This window comes from Rattus rattus, chromosome 4 (genome assembly GCF_011064425.1).
Source record: "Rattus rattus isolate New Zealand chromosome 4, Rrattus_CSIRO_v1, whole genome shotgun sequence".
Lineage (NCBI taxonomy): Eukaryota > Metazoa > Chordata > Mammalia > Rodentia > Muridae > Rattus > Rattus rattus.
The window spans coordinates 18,020,897-18,038,526 of record NC_046157.1 but is presented as its reverse complement, the minus strand read 5'-3'; the positions used below and the strand labels follow the sequence as shown (position 1 = coordinate 18,038,526).

The following is a 17,630-nucleotide window of genomic DNA, read 5'->3' as shown; positions in this document are numbered from 1 at the left end:
ATAATGGACTGAAGCTCTGACTGTAAGCCAGCCCCAATTAAATGTTGTCCTTTATAAGACCAAAGAAAAAGCGAAGGAACGCATAGACGCTGAGACAGACGTCTGTCCAGGACTCCCATACAAACACAAACCCAAAGATGCCGCGGAGTCTGTCTTGTGTTGGCCGTCTGAAGAGTGGTTTGTACAGCTTTTGTGTTGGGGTGTGTGTCACAGATACTATCTTTTCCCTCGATTTATAAAAGACGCCAACGCTGCTGTTTCTATTTTTATTGTTTTTCAATTTTCCCAACACATGAACTATAGCTCATTTTGAGATTTTTTTCAGTGCACTTCACAGCAAAAATGAAAAGGGAATCATTAAAATGGTTGTACACAGACCAATTCTTTAAATTTACAATTTGCGGAAAAACCATTAACCATTGTCGCTGTTTCCATCCTATGAACCCTACTAAGAGAAGGTTTCTCAGAGCACAGACGCGGCCGCCTGGCACAGCCTATGAGCGACAGGTGCGTTCGCACGCTGACTGGAAGACCACGTGGGCAGGAGCGGGGTAAGGCACCACTCTGGGACAGTAAGGTAGCTCGCAGTAACAAGAGTCAGCACCACGAGTGGGTGCTCAGCAAATACTTGAATAAATGAAAACCATAATTAGCACAATTCTGTTCACTGCCAGCAATTCTTCAACCCCAATAAAATATCTATTAAAACCCAGTTTGTACCTGAATGCAGATTCCTGCTTTTTAGTTCATACCCTTTCTTCAGTGTTTACATTTCCTTGAAAAATAAAATAAAACCATACTTTACATGTACTCAGCCACAGACATAATTGAATTACTGACAGCCATGAACAGATTTTAAGTGAACAGAGGTCAGATAAAGCAAACTTGCTCAGGATAGCACATAATACTGAATATGAACCTACAAATGAAAATAGGTAAGGAAAAGTAACAGTTTTGTTTTTTAATATTTGCTAATTTTTTAATGCCTTAGTTCTTGAGAAAGGCCAAAATCTCATGTTGACATGAACACATTTTAAAAAATTGTCTCTTAAGTGTAATATTTAATAAAACTAGGTATTGAAAAATGTTCTGAAATTTTTCAAGTCAATGTTGTTTTCAAGTATATTAAAATGCTCAGAAGAAAAAAATTCCTCCATGGTTACAATTCTAATTATAAATACACTTTTAAAAGAGAGTTCCAACAGAGCAATTGATGGGCTTCCTCAGACACAGGCAAGGCCTCCGGAGGAAGAGAGGCCATGGTACTACAGCCCAGTGATGTGTGAACACTGACTTCAGGCACAGCGGCTGAATCCACTTGAAGGTCACATTCCTCTCCTTCTTGGCTGGCTTACAAGAGCAGAGAATACTTCAGCTATGGACAGAAAGCCAAACAGACGCTGCGAGAGACCTGACTTCTTACTACAAAGTCACTGAGTTCTCTCTGCTGTTGTGTGCTGCCCCTGAACAGACCAGGGGCTCGAGCAGCTTTCAGATCAGATCAAAGATGAAGCGTGGACTGGACTGGTGGGGTGGAAAGGCTCATGTCTGTGAGCAGGCTGGAGGCTCATCACATGTCCGTAACACTTTGGTCTTGCTGCAGGGTGACGGGCTCAGCAGGTACATTCGTGTTCAGGCTGTACAGTTAGGAGGCAGGTCACTCAGAGCAACAACTCCATCTGACAGGGCTTGGGGTACACGGAGGAGAACCTCATTTGGTCCAGTCTTAGAAAGCGGTGTCACTCTGCTGGTTGTGATGGAATTCCTTTCCACAGGGGTTTGTGATACACCCAGCCATCTCCCTGGAAAGGTGGAAAGGCAGTCAGAGCACCACCCTGCCAGCATCTTCCATTCAGAACCCAACCAGGACCAACAGCAACATGGAGTTCTCCAGCGCCTCCATGCTTGACACCTCAGATACAGCCTGCAGCTGAGGGGGGATCTTAGCCACGGTAGGTACATGTGAACTGTCCCCCACTGCGGGTGTGTTTAGGAGGTGGTGGGTTGCTGGGTCCCTGGAGGACTTGTCCAGCTCTGCCTCCTATGGACCTGACTGCCAAGGTGACAAACAGTCTCCTCAGGCTCCCAGCATGCTCCGCCTGCCACCAAAACAGACTACAGCCCCTGAAGCATAAGCCAGACTCCCCCCCTTTCAGTGGTTTGCAGGTACCCTGTCAGAGGCAAAGACAGTGACTGTGTTATGTGGAATCACTTAGTGTGTGACTCTTGGACATTATAATTTTGCAGAGGTCACTTGTAGCAATTAAGCCATTTGCCAAGATGCCTCACAGCATGAGGGGCAGCAGGCAGAGTACAAGAAGTATCCACGAAGCCAAGACCAAGGAAGGAGGGAGGAGAGAGCTGCGGCAGAAATGCAGAATGTCACAGACAGAGCGGGACTGTGGCAGGCAAGGTCAGGGTGATGAGGACTGCAGACCTGTATGCAAAGGCTTAGCCTTGAACTCTGCCTTTATGCCTTCAGTCTCTTTAATTCAGTCATAATTTAACTAAACCAGCCAGGGTTCTTCAGGCTGTCTTGAGTAAGCTTTGTCTTCACCTGATCTTGTTTTAACAATGAGTCCTAAAGGACCAGTTATGTGAATCTACCAAACCTGAACTCCAACTGCTTTTCCTTCACCCCAACACTAACCAACCTCAGCCGCTCTCACCCACTCTTTCAGTCTGCCTGTGCCTAGAAACCCCCACTTGTTAGCCTCAAATTCAGACCTGAGTTTACTCTCTGCCCTCAACTGCAACTGTGTTTAACGGGGTTTCCCTTCATGTCTTTAACAACAGTAACCACTGGGCTGCTCGTTATATGAACTCACCTGTCTACAGACCTCAGCATCTTTGTGAAAGATGTCGGCTAACCACTTGTTGTGTAATGTGGTTATGACATTGTATGACATTTTATGACATTGTGTAGTCATATAAAAAAGATGTGCTACTCAATCATCTTACTTTATAGACAAAAACCAGAGGGTTTGAGCTCAGTGGGTGGGACACACCTGTACTCCCAGCACTTGCAGGCTGAGGCAGGAGGACTGCGTTTGAGTGTAGTAGAAAGGAAACGGGCTGTGAGAAGTAAATTCTACCGATGCTTACGAAGCACCTGTGATATGCAGAGCTCTGTGAGGACCACACAGGAGACCAACCTCTCTATAACCTATGACCCTTGGCAGCAGGTCTCACACTGATGACTGTGGTGACCACCGTCAGCCATACTGGTTCCCTGGTGCCCTGCAGTACTCACATGATGCCACATGGCTCCATGCAGCCCCACACAGAACAAGGGAGGGCATTAACTACCCTGTCTGATGACTTGTGTACCAGCGCCCTCCAAATTTAAACCTGCACTTCTAACTATGATTCCAGGGGCAGTTAGCAAAGGACTTCTAGGTTCTACTAAAAAAACCCATTGCTTCATCACACTTGTTATCTTTCTCACCTGTCCACAACCACAGCATGTGGGGATTTAAAAAATAAAAAATGGCCCACTTAGTCATCTCTCCGGCCTTTTCTTTTCTTTTCTGAGGCAGGGTTTCACCTTGTATCCCTAGTTGAAACTCTCTGTATCAACCAGGGGCCTGCTGCTCCTGCAGAGGATCCCAGTTTAGTTTCACAACTGCAACTCCACTTCATGGAGATCTGACACCCTCCTCAGGCTTCTTCAGGCACCAGGCACACATGGTGCACATATCATGCAGAAAAACACTAACACATGTAAAACAAATCCTGAAAACAGTCAACTCTTACGAATAGGTTCTCAGTAGCTCATACGAATGAGATGTTTACATGCTGAGGTGTTTGAATAAAAATGTCCCCATAAGCCCCTAGGCAATGGCACTATTGGAAGGTGTGGCCTTGCCGGAGTCGATGTGGAGAAAGTCTGTCACTGGGGGTAGTTTGAGGTTTCACAATCTCAAGCCAGGTTCACTGTCACTCTGTCTTTCTGCTGCCTTCAGTTTGGGATGTAGAACTCTCAGCTCCTCCAGCACCATGACTGCTTGCAAACCACCATGCTTGCTACTGTGACAATAATGGACTACACCTGGGAACCTGTAAGTCAGCCCCAATTCAATATTTTCTGTTATAAGAGTTGCTATGGTTGGGGATTTAGCTCAGTGGTAGAGTGCTTGCCTAGCAAGCGCAAGGCCCTGGGTTCGGTCCCCAGCTCTGGAAAAAAAAAAAAAAAAAAAAAAAAAAAAAGAAAAGAGTTGCTATGGAGTCTCTTCACAAAAACAAAACTCTAAGACACATAAAGGCTCAGTGGTGAAAAGCACCTGCTGCCTGCTTTTCTGAAGGTCCTGAGGTCCATTCCCAGCACCCACTTGGCAGCTCACAACTGAATGAGTGAATGAATGCATGAATCAGGGCTTCCCTTTCATTTCTGTTAATGGCATTTTTTTTTCTTTTTTCTTTCTTTCTTTTTTTTACGAAAACAGAGTGAGCTTCCTGTTGAGTCAAGAGCTTTAAACAATAGACAGACCTATTTCTGCTACACTTATTTCTTGTACCCAAGGTCAGCTGGGTATAATTCTGAATCTAATTAGAAATGCCTGTTTGGGGGCTGGAGAGATGGCTCAGTGGTTAAGAGCACTGACTGCTCTTCCAGAGGTCCTGAGTTCAATTCCCAGCAACCACATGGTGGCTCACAACCATCTGTAATGGGATCTGGTGCCCTCTTCTGGTGTGTCTGAAGACAGCTACGGTGTTCTTACATATAGTAAATAAATAAATCTTAAATAAATAAATAAAACCTTTCCCCCTTAAAAAAAAAAAATGCCTGTTTGGTCATATAAACATACACGGATGGGGCTGGTAAGAGGGCTTAGCAGGTAAAATCACTTGCCACTTAAGACCCGGCACCTTCCTGCAACCCACATGGTAAAGGAAAGAATCAGCTTCATAAAGTTGCTTTTCTCCCCCACACTGGGTCATGTGAGCCCCTCTGTTCACAAAAGAACAAAATAAAAAACAAAAAAACAGGGAGTTGGAAAATGTTCTATCTGTTACTCCTATACAAAAAGTTGGTAAAGATTAGAAAAATAAAAGCATAGAAGCTATTAAAATGAATCTGGATTTTAAAAGAACTTTAAATTTTATTATTACTGTATGGGTATATGTGTGCAACAATGTACACATGGAGGCCAGAGGGAGGAGCCAGAGTCAGACTTAGATTATCAACATCATGCAGCAAGAACCTTTCCCTGCTGAGCGATGCCACCAGCCCGAATTATACATTTAAAAAAAAAAAAAGATTTATTTACTTTATATGTGTGAGTGTACTGTCGCTGTTTTCAGGCACAGATGGTTGTGAGCCACCATGTGGTTTCTAGGATTTGAACACAGGACCTCTGGAAGAGCAGTCAGTGCTCTTAACCTCTGAGTCATCTCTCCAGCCTGAATTATGGATTTTTTTAAAAAAACTATTTTTTATTTATATGTATATGTCTGTGCCTATGTAACTTTATGTATACTACATGTGCAGGTGTCTGAGGAGGTCAAAGGGCACTGTATCCTCTGGATCAGGTGGTTGTGAGCCACTTGATGGGGATGCTGAGAACTGATCCAGGTCATGTGCACGGGTGGCAAATGCTCTTAAATACTGAGTTATCTCTCAAATCCATTATAGGCTGTTGTGGTTTTGTTTTTATTTTTTCCCCATCATGTAGTTCAACTGCAAACTATCGTCTCCAAATCTATGAAAGGGATGGTATGTTCTAGCTGCCAGGGATACACTGTGCAGCCCTGGGGATCCTAAGACTCTGACCTCCACCTGCCTCTGTCTGCAGAAGGCTGGGGTTAGGTGCACTGCCGCCATGCCCCGGTATCAGAGACACTGGTTTATGTTTTCACTCTCTTATTCCCAAGAACTGCTTGCTGGTAGTTTGGGCTCTACTTAAGTACTTGAACTTTTGGTTCTGGTGATCAACCCAGAGCTTTTTTTTTTTTTTTCCGGAGCAGGGGACCGAATCCAGGGCCTTGCACTTGCTAGGCAAGCGCTCTACCACTGAGCTAAATCCCCAACTCAAACCCAGAGCTTTCAAAATGCCAAGCAAATAGTGCACCACTGAGCTATGCTTCTAGTCCCTGATATAAGTCTCCATGCAGCAAGCCCGGAGACTTTGAAGAAACGCATCACAAAGTATCCCTGATTTTCTTTCTGAACATTCCTCTATCTAGTCACTTCACTTCCTCTCCATGACCAATGAAACTTCTTCTGTCTCCCTTAAAATGTGGTGCCTGGGGGCTGGAGAGATGGCTCAGCAGTTAAGAGCACCGACTACTCTTCCACAGGTCCTGAGTTCAAATTCCAGCAACCACATGGTGGCTCACAACCATCTGTAATGGGATCTGATGCCCTCTTCTGGTGTGTCTGAAGACAGTGACAGTGTACTCACATACAATAAATAAATCTTTAAAAAGAAATGAGATGCCTGGAAGTGACCAGTTTAAAATGTGAAGCAAAGACAGTTAACTGCATCCTGCCCTTCCTGCTACTGAACACTAGGTCAGCACTTTAATTTGTGGCCCACTTCAATCCCCAAAACTATTTCATCTGATCTGTGGAAAAGCTGTATTACTTGAACAAGTTGTGGAAAGCTCCTGAGAAAGCTCCCACATAAGCTAGACTTTGTATGTGTGTATGTGAGTCTGTGAGTGCGTGTGTACCTGTGTGTGTTACGTACATACGGGTAGAAGCCAGATATGAAGTTTGGCTCATTTTTTAAGTTTTAAAAATTCCATTTAGGGGGTTGGGGATTTAGCTCAGTGGTAGAGCGCTTGCCTAGCAAGTGCAAGGCCCTGGGTTTGGTCCCCAGCTCCAAAAAAAAAAAAAAAAAAAAAAAAATCCATTTAATCAGTCAATTACTTTTGTGTACGTGTGTGTGGGGGTGGGGGAGGTGGTAAGCTTGGGGAAGTCAGTTCTTTTCCTCTGACATGTGGAGTCTGAGGATCAAACTCAGATCTTCCCCAGGACTGAGATTCTAGCTTTTCCTAGGACTCTAGGGATCTGAACTGGGCCTCTGTACTCGTACAGAAGTGCTCCACTGGCTGAGCTGTCCTATCATCTCCCCAATCCTAGTTACACTACTTTTAAAAAGAAAGACGCACAAGGGCCGGCAACACAGCACTAAGTCGGTAAGGCAGGGTTCCCACCGGGCACACAGTGAGCCACGGCCTGGACGCGTGCAGGACGTACCTCTTTAATAAAATATTTGGTTTTCCAGGGTGTGCCTGTTTCAGTCCGAAGCCTTTCTTCTGTTCTCTGCCGTTCTTCCAAGGAGCGCTTGTGCTCTGTGGCCTTGTCAATTTCAGATTCCCTCAGAGAGTCTGTTACATTTTTCCATAATCGTCTAAAATTAAAAATGGTCTGTTTTACAAACATTCTCTTCAAGAGATAATTTAGAAGTCTCAGTAATTTCCAACATTTACCTTTTCTAATCAGATCTACAGTCCACTCCTGAGTTCTGAGAGCACTGGGCCCCAGCAGTGGACACGCAGATTGTTGCAACTAACGATGGCTTTTAAATTAAGAAGCATTTCCTCAAGTTAAAAATTCTGCTTTTAGGAAAGTTTCGGAATTAACAAGTAACACGAGATATTTTAAAGGTTGAAGGGCACAAGGCAGAGGACGTGGCTCAGCTGTGCTTGCCTAACACAAGGTCCCCGGGCTCCACAGAAAGCTGGGTATGGGAAGTAGAAGTGTGAGGAGGAGAAGCTCAAGGCTGTACAGAGTTCACGGCCAGCCTAGGGTACACAGACCCTCCACAACACCTCGAGAAGACAAAGAATGCAATAAAAAAGAAGATAAAATGTAAAAAGATGCTTTGTAAAAGACAGACATGGCTAATGCCTCAGCTTCAGCCCGACATGAAGTGCGATCATTGGGAACTATAAATTAAACCACTAGAGTTCCACACCTATTAGAGTAAGCATAGGGGACAGTCCATGACCACTAGAGTTCCATACTTATCAGAGCAAGTAAGGAGACCATCCATGGGGTGTGGAGGGGCTGGAACTGTGACTCAAAGCCGATGGGAATGTTAGATGGTGTGCTGACTTTGGAAAACAGGGATCTACAATCCAGCAATCCTACTCCTAGACATTTATCCAGGAAAAACACGTCTCCTCTAAAGTTGATTGTAAATATTCAGTTTTATGATTCATCACAGTCCTAATCTAGTAATATGCATCTATTGTACAATGGATTTGACACACCCACATAGTGGAATACTACTCAGCAATTAAAATGAAGGGACTGACTGCTGACACAAGCTGGACCTGGAGGAAATGGGTCACAAGAGCCAGATACACACTGTGTGACTCCACACACAGAAAACATCCAGAGAAGACACATTTACAGAGAACACAGATGGCAGATCTTTAGGCTGGCAATAGTAAATGGGACAGCTCTCACTTGGATATATATTAAACATTTAGGGAAACTAACAAAACCCCATGATGAACTAAACCAGGAGTCACACACACCGTGCCACTGCCTGTTTTTGTGCAGAAGCCTTAGACAGTGTCCAGGTATTTACCTGCACTGTGTTCGTGGCTTTCATGTTACAATGGCAGAAATCAAGCCGCCGTGCAGACACCATCTGACCCACTAAGCCTCAAGACTGAGTCTCTGTCCAGGTTCAGGAAAGTCAAGTCAGGTGACCCGAGTGATCCTCAGAACCCCATTAAGGGGAAAGAGAACCCACGAGCATAGTGTTAAAAGGTCTCTGATATAAGTGCCAGCTTTAACATTACAAGGCAAAGAGAGTAAACAATGATGAACAAAACAGAATCACAGCACAATAAAAAACAGAAAACTTAATTAAAGAAGAAAATAAAAAAAAATAGACTAAAGGGAAAAATTAATGAAACCAAAAGAAGGCTGAGTAGAGATGATTAAGTCTTTAACTGCACTGATGGGGCAGAGTGGGTGGCTGGGGGACTCGATATAAAGAATGCGTCTGGGAAGTCACTAAATATCCTATATAGATCCATGGGAGGTGAGGTAATTAATAAACTACTGATAAATGTATAAATCAGAGGAACTGATTTCCTTAAAGATAGAGACTAGCAAAACTGATTCAAATGGTGGTTCACACCTTAATCCCAGCCCTTGGGAGACAGAGCAAGTGGATCTCTGAGTTCCAGGTCAGCCAGGGTTATACAGCAGCGAGATCCTGACTCCAAAAAGGGTGGGTAACTATAAAAGCCCTCCAGTGTATACTGAAGACGCAGTTAAGCTTTCCTACGAAGAACACTACTGATAAACAGCCTCAAAGGCACACACAGAAAAGCCTTCAACGGGAATGTTAGCTAGGAAATGCCATCCAGGAGTCTCTCTCCCATGTCTGGTTCGAGAGCAGAGCCAGCCATCGGTTCCTGCAGTCAGTCTACTGTGATACGTTTCTTTAGTCCAAGCAGACAATCTAGAGGGAGAAGCTGACTTTAGACAGAGAGAGTTGTAAAAGTTTTTGAATAGTTCAGATATTTGGTATTATGGGAAGACTAGGTCAGTGGGAGTTTGCTTTTTGAATTTTGAGTTTACTATTGGGAGAAGGAGCTGCATGGTGCCCTGTGGAGGTCAGAGGTCAACCTGTAGAGTGGTGCTTTCTACTTTTCTCATGGGTTCAGACGATCAAACTTAGGCTGTCAGCCATGCATGGCAAGTGCCTTCCCCTCAGAGCCAGCTCGCCAACCAGGCAGCTGGTAGTTTTCAAAGTTAGTTTTAATACGGGAGACAAAAACTTTTCTATTACTTTTTCATACTAAAATTATACACCATCAGATGGTGTACTGGCAAAGGGTTTTGGAGTGAAGGAAATCAGACGAAGTCTTTCATTCTACAGATGGCAAAGCTGATATATAGTGTAAAGTGACTTAGTGACATGGCTTAACTCCAGAGCCCCCAACCTTCCTGACTGTGAGTCAACACACCTGGATTCGAAGGGATCCTGCTTCTCCAGAGGCCTTACTCTTTTCTTTGTCACGGCCAGTTTAGCCAGGTCCACATACTTGGTCTCTCCGTTGCTGTAGGTGAACTCCAGAACACTGTTCCATTCCCCCTGCACTCTGCACACCACGGTGTTGGTAAGGTTGTACTTCACTTCAGCTGTGACTCTAGAGCAGGTGGGAAGCAAAGGTTTCTTAGACTGTGGAAGCGCAAGGACACATCTGGAAAACCACTGCACAGAGCACGATTCGACTTGTCAGCACCTGAGCCAGATGAGTCCTCGATTAACTGCTCAGATGCATCAGTTTTGCTCTTCAGAGAGAATCTCAGGCATCAGACTGATCATCAGCATAAGTGGAAAGCCATATCTAACATATTACAGTCTAAAAATGTTAACAGCATTGCAATCTAGCTCTCACTAGTCCTCTCTACCTAAATCATCGGCAGGTCTGGAAATCAAGCATCCAATGTTTATTTATGTTTTTGTTTCCCTCCCCTAGACAGGGTCTCACTATAGCTTTGGCTGTCCTGAACTATGTAGACCAAGCTAGCCTCAAACTCACAGAAGAGTTAACCTTGTCTTTGCCTCTAAACGCTGACATTAAAGGCATGGGAAGAAACCTTTAAACTACTATGCCTGGCCCCAAAACCACAATTCAGTACAAAACCGGTACAAGTCATTAAGAGTTAGAGAAATAGGAAACACAATAAAATCTCAAGTTCCCAGGCAGAAACAGAGAAATGAACAGTAACTGAACAGTCACCTGGCTGTCAACAGCGTGCTGCTGATTCAGCTCAGGTAGAAGCACAAAGAGGAACGGCTCAACCATTTTTAGTGACGTTTATGTTTCCTGTATAACACAGAAGAGACAGATTCAAACCCAGGGAGTTGCAGGCAGAGGTTAAAGGTTAAGGCCTTTATCAGAAGAGAACTTGGAGGACCTAAGGGAGCACAAGGAATCAGGTACATTTGTCATGTGTGTACAAAGCAAGAAACCAGAAAGGAAGCTCCATTTCCTTCTGATACTCTTCCACAACAGAGCTGCAAGCTCGGAGCTCAAAGCAGGCGGTGGAAGCAGATAGGCAAGGAACCCTGTAATGAAGGATTTGTGGGCCACATCCTGGGGCCAAGGTGTATGAATATTTGGAATGAAAATCAAAAATTCAAAGTTGCAAGTTAGAAGTAATTGCTAACTGTGGTTCACTGGACACAAAGTCCACTTGGCTATAGGGGCAGGAACTCTAGGTTGTATGTCAAACCATGTGAACAGACAGAATTGTATTATGAAGGTCTTCTTAAAAGTCAGCCAGAATATTTCTTTTTTTAAAAAAAAAAAAAGATTTATTTATTTTATTTATGTGAGTACACTGCAGCTGTCTCCAGACACACCAGAGGAGGGCATCAGATCTCATTACAGATGGTTGTGAGCCACCAGGTGGTTGCTGGGATTTGAACTCAGGACCTCTGGAAGAGCAGTCAGTGCTCTTAACCTCTTAAGAGATTATTTGATCATTACAAAAAAATTTTATTTTATTCTCTGTGTATGGACGTTTTGTCTGCATACATGTACGAGTACCATGTGCATGCCTGGTGCCAGCAGAGGTCAGAAGAGACCCTGGAACTAAAATTACAGATGGTTGTGAGCCACCATGTGGGATGCTGGAACCGAACCTAAGTCCTCAGAACGAGCCTGAGCACTCTGAAGCCAGCGCCATCTTGGCAGCTCCCGTATTCTTCCGCTGTGATCACTTAGGATGTGACGAGATGCTGCCGATCACCTACCTATTCTTCCCATTCTCTGGGCACACCTGAGCAGAACTACACTCTGAGGACTGACTAGTCCTCTTGTTGATTTCTCTTCTGGTGGTCTAGTAGTAGAAGCTGCTACTAGTACATACTCCCATCCCAGCCTTCTGTGTGAACAGCAGATACAGTGTTCCTTCTCTGGAAGGAACAGCCCTGTGTGTTTAACATTCCAGGTTTCCTTAGTGCTTATCTGTGAGCACAAGACCTCTGTGCCTTGTACAGTTTATGAAGTAGTTTTATCTAAATTAGTGACTGTCAATCAATGTTTCCAGACAACAGAGATGTCCATTCTGAGAGTCAGAACCTGACAGGGGAGAGGCCACATCAGTTAACAGCTGGCAGTGAAGCCGGAGCCTTTAACACAGGTGTGTGGGTTTTCTCATGGAGTTTGTTTGTTACTTTTGTTTGGGCACATACAGAATTCAGGTTGCAGACACCCTGATTCACACAGTATCAACAGCAACGACCAAGTCTGCATTTCCACAACTCAGACAGGCTTTCAGAACACAGTGGCTTCATTTGTTTTACTGGTTATTTTATTTATTTACATTTCAAATGTTATCTCCCTTCCCAGTTTCCCCTCCACAAACCCCCTATCTCTTCCCCCCAGTGGCTTGAACAAGATTTGTTTTGAAGGAGAAAGAAAAGATTTCTTGGCCTAACTCACAGTACCAACAGATGATACAGTGGGCTGAGAATGGTCCTCAGTTTGCCCAGCATGCAGAAAGCCTTGGATTCGACCCTCAGGGCTGCACCAGCAGAGTGTGGTGGCACACACGTTAAGACCAGTGCGCAGGAAGAACAAAAGGCCTTCAGGGTCATCCTTAGCCACATAGAATTGTAGGCCACCCTGGGCTACAGAAGACTCTGTCTCAGAAACAAATTAATGACACAGAACTCAAAGCTAAATGTTACACTGAGTAACTGGTAACTGATAATGTAGGTTCTCTCACTTATAGAAACTTGACAGTGAGAAGTGTCTAGTTGCAAAAAAAACAAGAGACACTTTGAGATGAACTAGTGTTGGGCCTAGCTATTTGGAATACCAACAAGTTTGTGGATCGAGCAAATCAATACAAATAACAGAGCTTTTACCGAAAGTTAAGGCTTTGCCTTTGAGTTTTATTCATGGTGTACTAAGAAATATATCAGTATTATGCGAAACCAGACACTATCCACTGTGTTCCTCAGGGCTGGTAGGGAAAAACTTATGCAAATATGTCTAGAATTTAGTACTAACCCCCAGCAGTTTGTTACTCTTCTTTTGGAAAAAAGAACAGGCTTTCTTTATCAGAAAATGAGAAGCATATTAAACACCACCTTTTTTTTTAAAATTTGACAAGTCAACCAGAACTGGTTTCCAGTTATACCATTAACCTAATTAGTTCTGGAAATCATGGTATTTTTATTAGTTTAACTTGTTTTATGTATTTTTTTTTCCTAAAAGAATTTCCCAAAGTATTCTGGTCTCCAGACAAGCCTGGAATCCATGATCCTCCTAATTCAGCCTCCCAAGTGCTGAGATTGGAGATGTGAACCCCCACCGCTGGCTAGTTTCCCTGGCTTCTAATAACAGGCTGATTCTGTTCCCAGTGCTCTGACGGCCGCTTTCTCTAGAGTGCAGAGGCATGACACATGTAATTGGTCGACTGCTTGCTTATGGTTCTAGAGACTGAAGCCAGGATCTCAAACATTCCAGGGGAGCACTCCCACAGACCAAAACTCAGTCCCTGAAGTCCATTCTTTGGTTATTGGTTTTGCTTTTGAGATAGGGTCTCTTGTAGCTCAGGGTGATCTCCCACTCAGTATGTACCAAGGGTAGAATTCTGAGCCTCTACCTCCTGGATTACAAAATGTGACACCATAGCACAATTATACAGAGCTGGAGATGAAACTTAGGGCTTTGTGCATGGTAATTTAAGACCTATTAAGAACTGAATAAGCCTTCTTTACATTTCTTTAAAGGTAATTGGGCTGGGGATATAAATCAGTTGGTAGATACTTGCCAAGAAAAGCAAAATCCTGGGCTTGTCCCCAACACTGAATAAAATTGATTGTGGTAGCATATGTCTGTAATCCTAGCACTTGGAAGACTGAGGCAAGAAGACCATCAGCTACAGAACAAATTCAAGGCCAGCCTGGGCTACTTGAGACCTCATCTCACAAACAAACAAACAAACAAACAAACAACCCCTAAAGTATTAAGGGAACCTGTCTTCTAATGAAGAGGTAACACTGCTACACGCAACTGCAAGTCTCATACATGAGAAATGGAAATATACTCAATGTGGATCGTAAGCCAGAAATTTCACTCCTACGTTTTTCTACCTAAAAGATGTCAACACATACAATCTCCATTGACTGTTAACGTATTCGTGTGTGTGTGTGTGTGTGTGTGTGTGTGTGTGTGTGTGTGTGTGTGTGTGTGTGTGTGTGTGTGCACAGCGTGCGGCATCTGGCCTGCAGATGTGTATATAAACCATGTGTATGCAAGTGCCTACAAAAGCCACTCAGTGTGCTTCCTGGACACCAAAACGGGTGTCCACAACATCAGCAGTGTTCTTAACCACTGACTCATGCTTAGCCTTTAATATTCCTTTTCCTTTGGACATCTATTTATGTAGTTTGTAGCTTTTGACTCTCTCTCTCTCTCTCTCTCTCTCTCTCTCTCTCTCTCTCTCTCTCTCACACACACACACACACACACCCCCCTCAGTCTCATCCATAAGACAAAACAAAGAGTCACGAAATATAGTACATGATCAAAGAGCAAAACAAGCACTAGACATCATCATTAAGGTGTCCTTACCGGTGCAGTTTGCCACCGTAAAATGGCTTAGTATGAAAGGTGATGCTGGCTGAGTACCCCGTCTTTGCACAGTTGACGCTGACTTTGCCACCTAGTTCTACCCAAGGGACAGTGAGAATGGAGCGGGCATATGCACAAGGCAGGGAAAACGTGTACTCTTCTCCGTGCTCCAACAGACAAAGGACACCTGAGAGTGGAGACAGGAGGGTGGTTACAGCTCTTCAAAGAAACGATTTTAAAGATCTTTTCCTATCTAGTAATAAGCATTATTATGACATATTCATTAACCTTTTGATAGTGTGACTTCATTTGGGAGCATTTCCTGATAACACTGAATCAGGGCTACCTTCATTGTGTCCTTCCTGCTCCTCTGGGGCTCATGGGACCTGGAACTGTTACAGGGCAAGCAGTCTAAGTTTCCCACCAATACTCCTAAAAATAAAATGAAGCCCTGGGGCTGAGGAGGAAGCCTGCTGCGGCATCTGCTAAGGCCTGGCCACGGCTTGACAGTCACTCAGTACGATGAGAGAGTGAGCTTCATTCTAGTCTATGTATTTGAAAGAAGGACAAAATGTAATCTTTCAATCAACAACTACGATCATCCCAAGTTTTGTTTGCCAAATTCTGAAGCAACAAGAGGTATAAGAAAGCTAAGTGGTCGTAAGGCCCTGGGTTGGGTCCCCAGCTCGAAAAAAAACCAAAAAAAAAAAAAAAAAAAAGCTAAGTGGTGATTTTCAAGCAAATACTCAATTTGGGGTTTCTGTATTAACTGATGTTCATTAAAGAGCAAAAACAGGGATTTATACTAGTGAATAACTGATCTGTACAAGATAACCAAGACACAGCGAGTGTCCCCAAGCTACATTACTGCCTTAAAGTGTATTATATTCCACTTATTTGTATGAGGGTGTCTGTATGTCTGTGTGAATGTGAAGGCCAGAAGACAACTGTGGTGTTGTTCCTCAGGTATCCTTCACCTTTTATTTTGGAGACAGCGTCTCTCACTAGCCTAGAACTCATCATGAAAGTGAGGGCTGCTGGCAACAAGCCCTATGGTTCCACTATTCTGACCCCTCCAGCAATGGGATTAGAAACCTTGTTTGTGCTTTATTCTTAAAGTTAGGATAAATATTGAAAATGTTAGAATAATCAAAGACAAATGGAGCTGGGTGTGGTGGTGCAGGCTTCTAGTCCTGGCACATGGAGGTAGAAGCAGGTGGGTCTGTGTGAGGGGAGGTCCACCTCGTCCACACAGTGAGTGGCAGGCCGGCCGGCCAGGGCTACATAGAGACCCTATTTCAACCAGATTTGAATAAATATAGTGAAAACAAAGACTCGGAATCCTAAAACCTCAGTTACTATTTTTGTTTTATTTTCCCAAGACAGAGTCTCTCTGTGTAGCCCGGACAGTTCTAGAAATTGCTCTGCATATCAGGCTGGCCTTGAAACCACTTGCCTCTGTCTCCTAAGTACTGGGATTAAAGGTGTGACACCTTCTCCTGTCAGTTAGCAATTAAACTAATTTCTAACGTTGAAGAACATATCAAAAGCAGAATGAATGATCTTAAATCCCATTTTGATTGTGTAGGGGTTAAGGGGGTACACACGTATTTATGTATGTTTGTGTGTATGTATCAGGAAGCCTGAGGTCAACATGCAGCATCTTCCTGTAACAGGGCTAACCTTGGAATCATACAGATCTGCTTGCCCTGCCTCTAAGTGTTAGGGTTAAGAAGTGTCTGCCATGGGGTTGGGGATTTAGCTCAGTGGTAGAGCGCTTGCCTAGGAAGCGCAAGGCCCTGGGTTCGGTCCCCAGCTCTGGGGGAAAAAAAAAAAAAAAAAAAAAAAACAAAAAAAAAAAGAAGTGTCTGCCATACCCAACTTCCACCTTCATTATTATTATTATTATTATTATTATTATTATTATTATTATTATTATTATTATTATTATTTTGTTTGTTGTTTTCTGTGTTTCTCTGTGTAGCTCTGGCTACCCCCCTATCCTATATCACACATACAAACGAATCTTTAAAGCCCTATAGCTCATACCCACAGAGCCTTTCCAACCTTGGCAAGTCTGATATAAAACTGGAGAACATCTTTCTACTCACCTTCTCCAACCATTGTCACACCTATTGACATGCCTAAGAACTTGCTCTTAGTCCAGACATGTGCATTTACACACATCTTCCTTTCTGCACACTCTGCATAAAATCCTGAGACTGGAGGATGATGGGAAACCTGCTCAGCAACAAATCTGACAGTGTAGCAGTCTGAGGCGGCCTGGGCCAGCGCCTCCTCTGGCAGAGGAGCATGGTTTGTGACGGCTGGGGGAGAAGAGCTGCCACTCACACTGGATGCCACCTCACTCTTAGGCATCCTCCAGGAGCAGTGGAAAGTTTCTCCAATGATAGGGTTGTACGGCTTCTTAGCAATGGCTCCCTTTCTGCCTTCATGAAATGAGGTAAGGTAGTACTCAACGAATCGAATCATTCGGTCCTCTGGCGTGGCTCCATTGCTGATGCCTATGAACAGGTCTGGATGCGACATGAAGTCCGCATACATCTCCAGTAAGGACCGTTTCTCCAGGATAAATGTAGGAAGCACCACCTGAAACATCAGGACAGGTCAACTAAGACGGGGATTAGTCCACATACGTATCTGCAAAATAATGATCTCTATCATCCAGAGCAGCTCCTACTGGACAGGCATTGGAAACAGAACTGCAAACCAACAGACTTGGTCCTATAACATGGACAAAGCGGAAGACGCCTGAGGTGAGACGGAGGTGAGACTCTGCCTGCACAGTTAACACTAAATACAAATTCAAGGTGAAAAGACAGACAGAAGGATGATGTGAGTCCAGAGCAGCATGGGCTACTCCAGGGCTGTCTGAGCCTCTTCCTAAGGTTCTCAGGACTCCAGGCTGCATGACTGTATCAGCACACTGTAGAATACCAAACTATTAGATAAACATGTTTCCTTCTCCTTTCTTTTTTATGTACAGATTTTACATTTTAAACCATCAGTGTATGTGTATATTTGTGTAGGATGTA

General features: G+C 43.9%; 1 protein-coding gene across 3 annotated transcripts in view; it reads right to left on the bottom strand.

The window, feature by feature from the left end:
* Positions 1–251: 251 nt before the first annotated feature.
* The window catches only part of Osbpl11 (oxysterol binding protein like 11), a 62,367-nt gene continuing 44,988 nt past the window's right edge, over positions 252–17,630 (bottom strand). For 2 of the 3 annotated variants that reach the window (XM_032900135.1, XM_032900136.1), the window contains 5 exons: positions 16,686–17,184; positions 14,575–14,761; positions 9,943–10,125; positions 7,205–7,358; positions 252–1,802 (listed from right to left, as the gene is read on the bottom strand). In XM_032900135.1, the coding sequence (XP_032756026.1) occupies positions 1,740–1,802; positions 7,205–7,358; positions 9,943–10,125; positions 14,575–14,761; positions 16,686–17,184 (1,086 nt within the window). In that variant the 3' untranslated portion in view covers positions 252–1,739. The remainder of the gene's footprint in view (positions 1,803–7,204; positions 7,359–9,942; positions 10,126–14,574; positions 14,762–16,685; positions 17,185–17,630) is intronic. The other variant, XM_032900134.1, reaches the window with a different exon arrangement.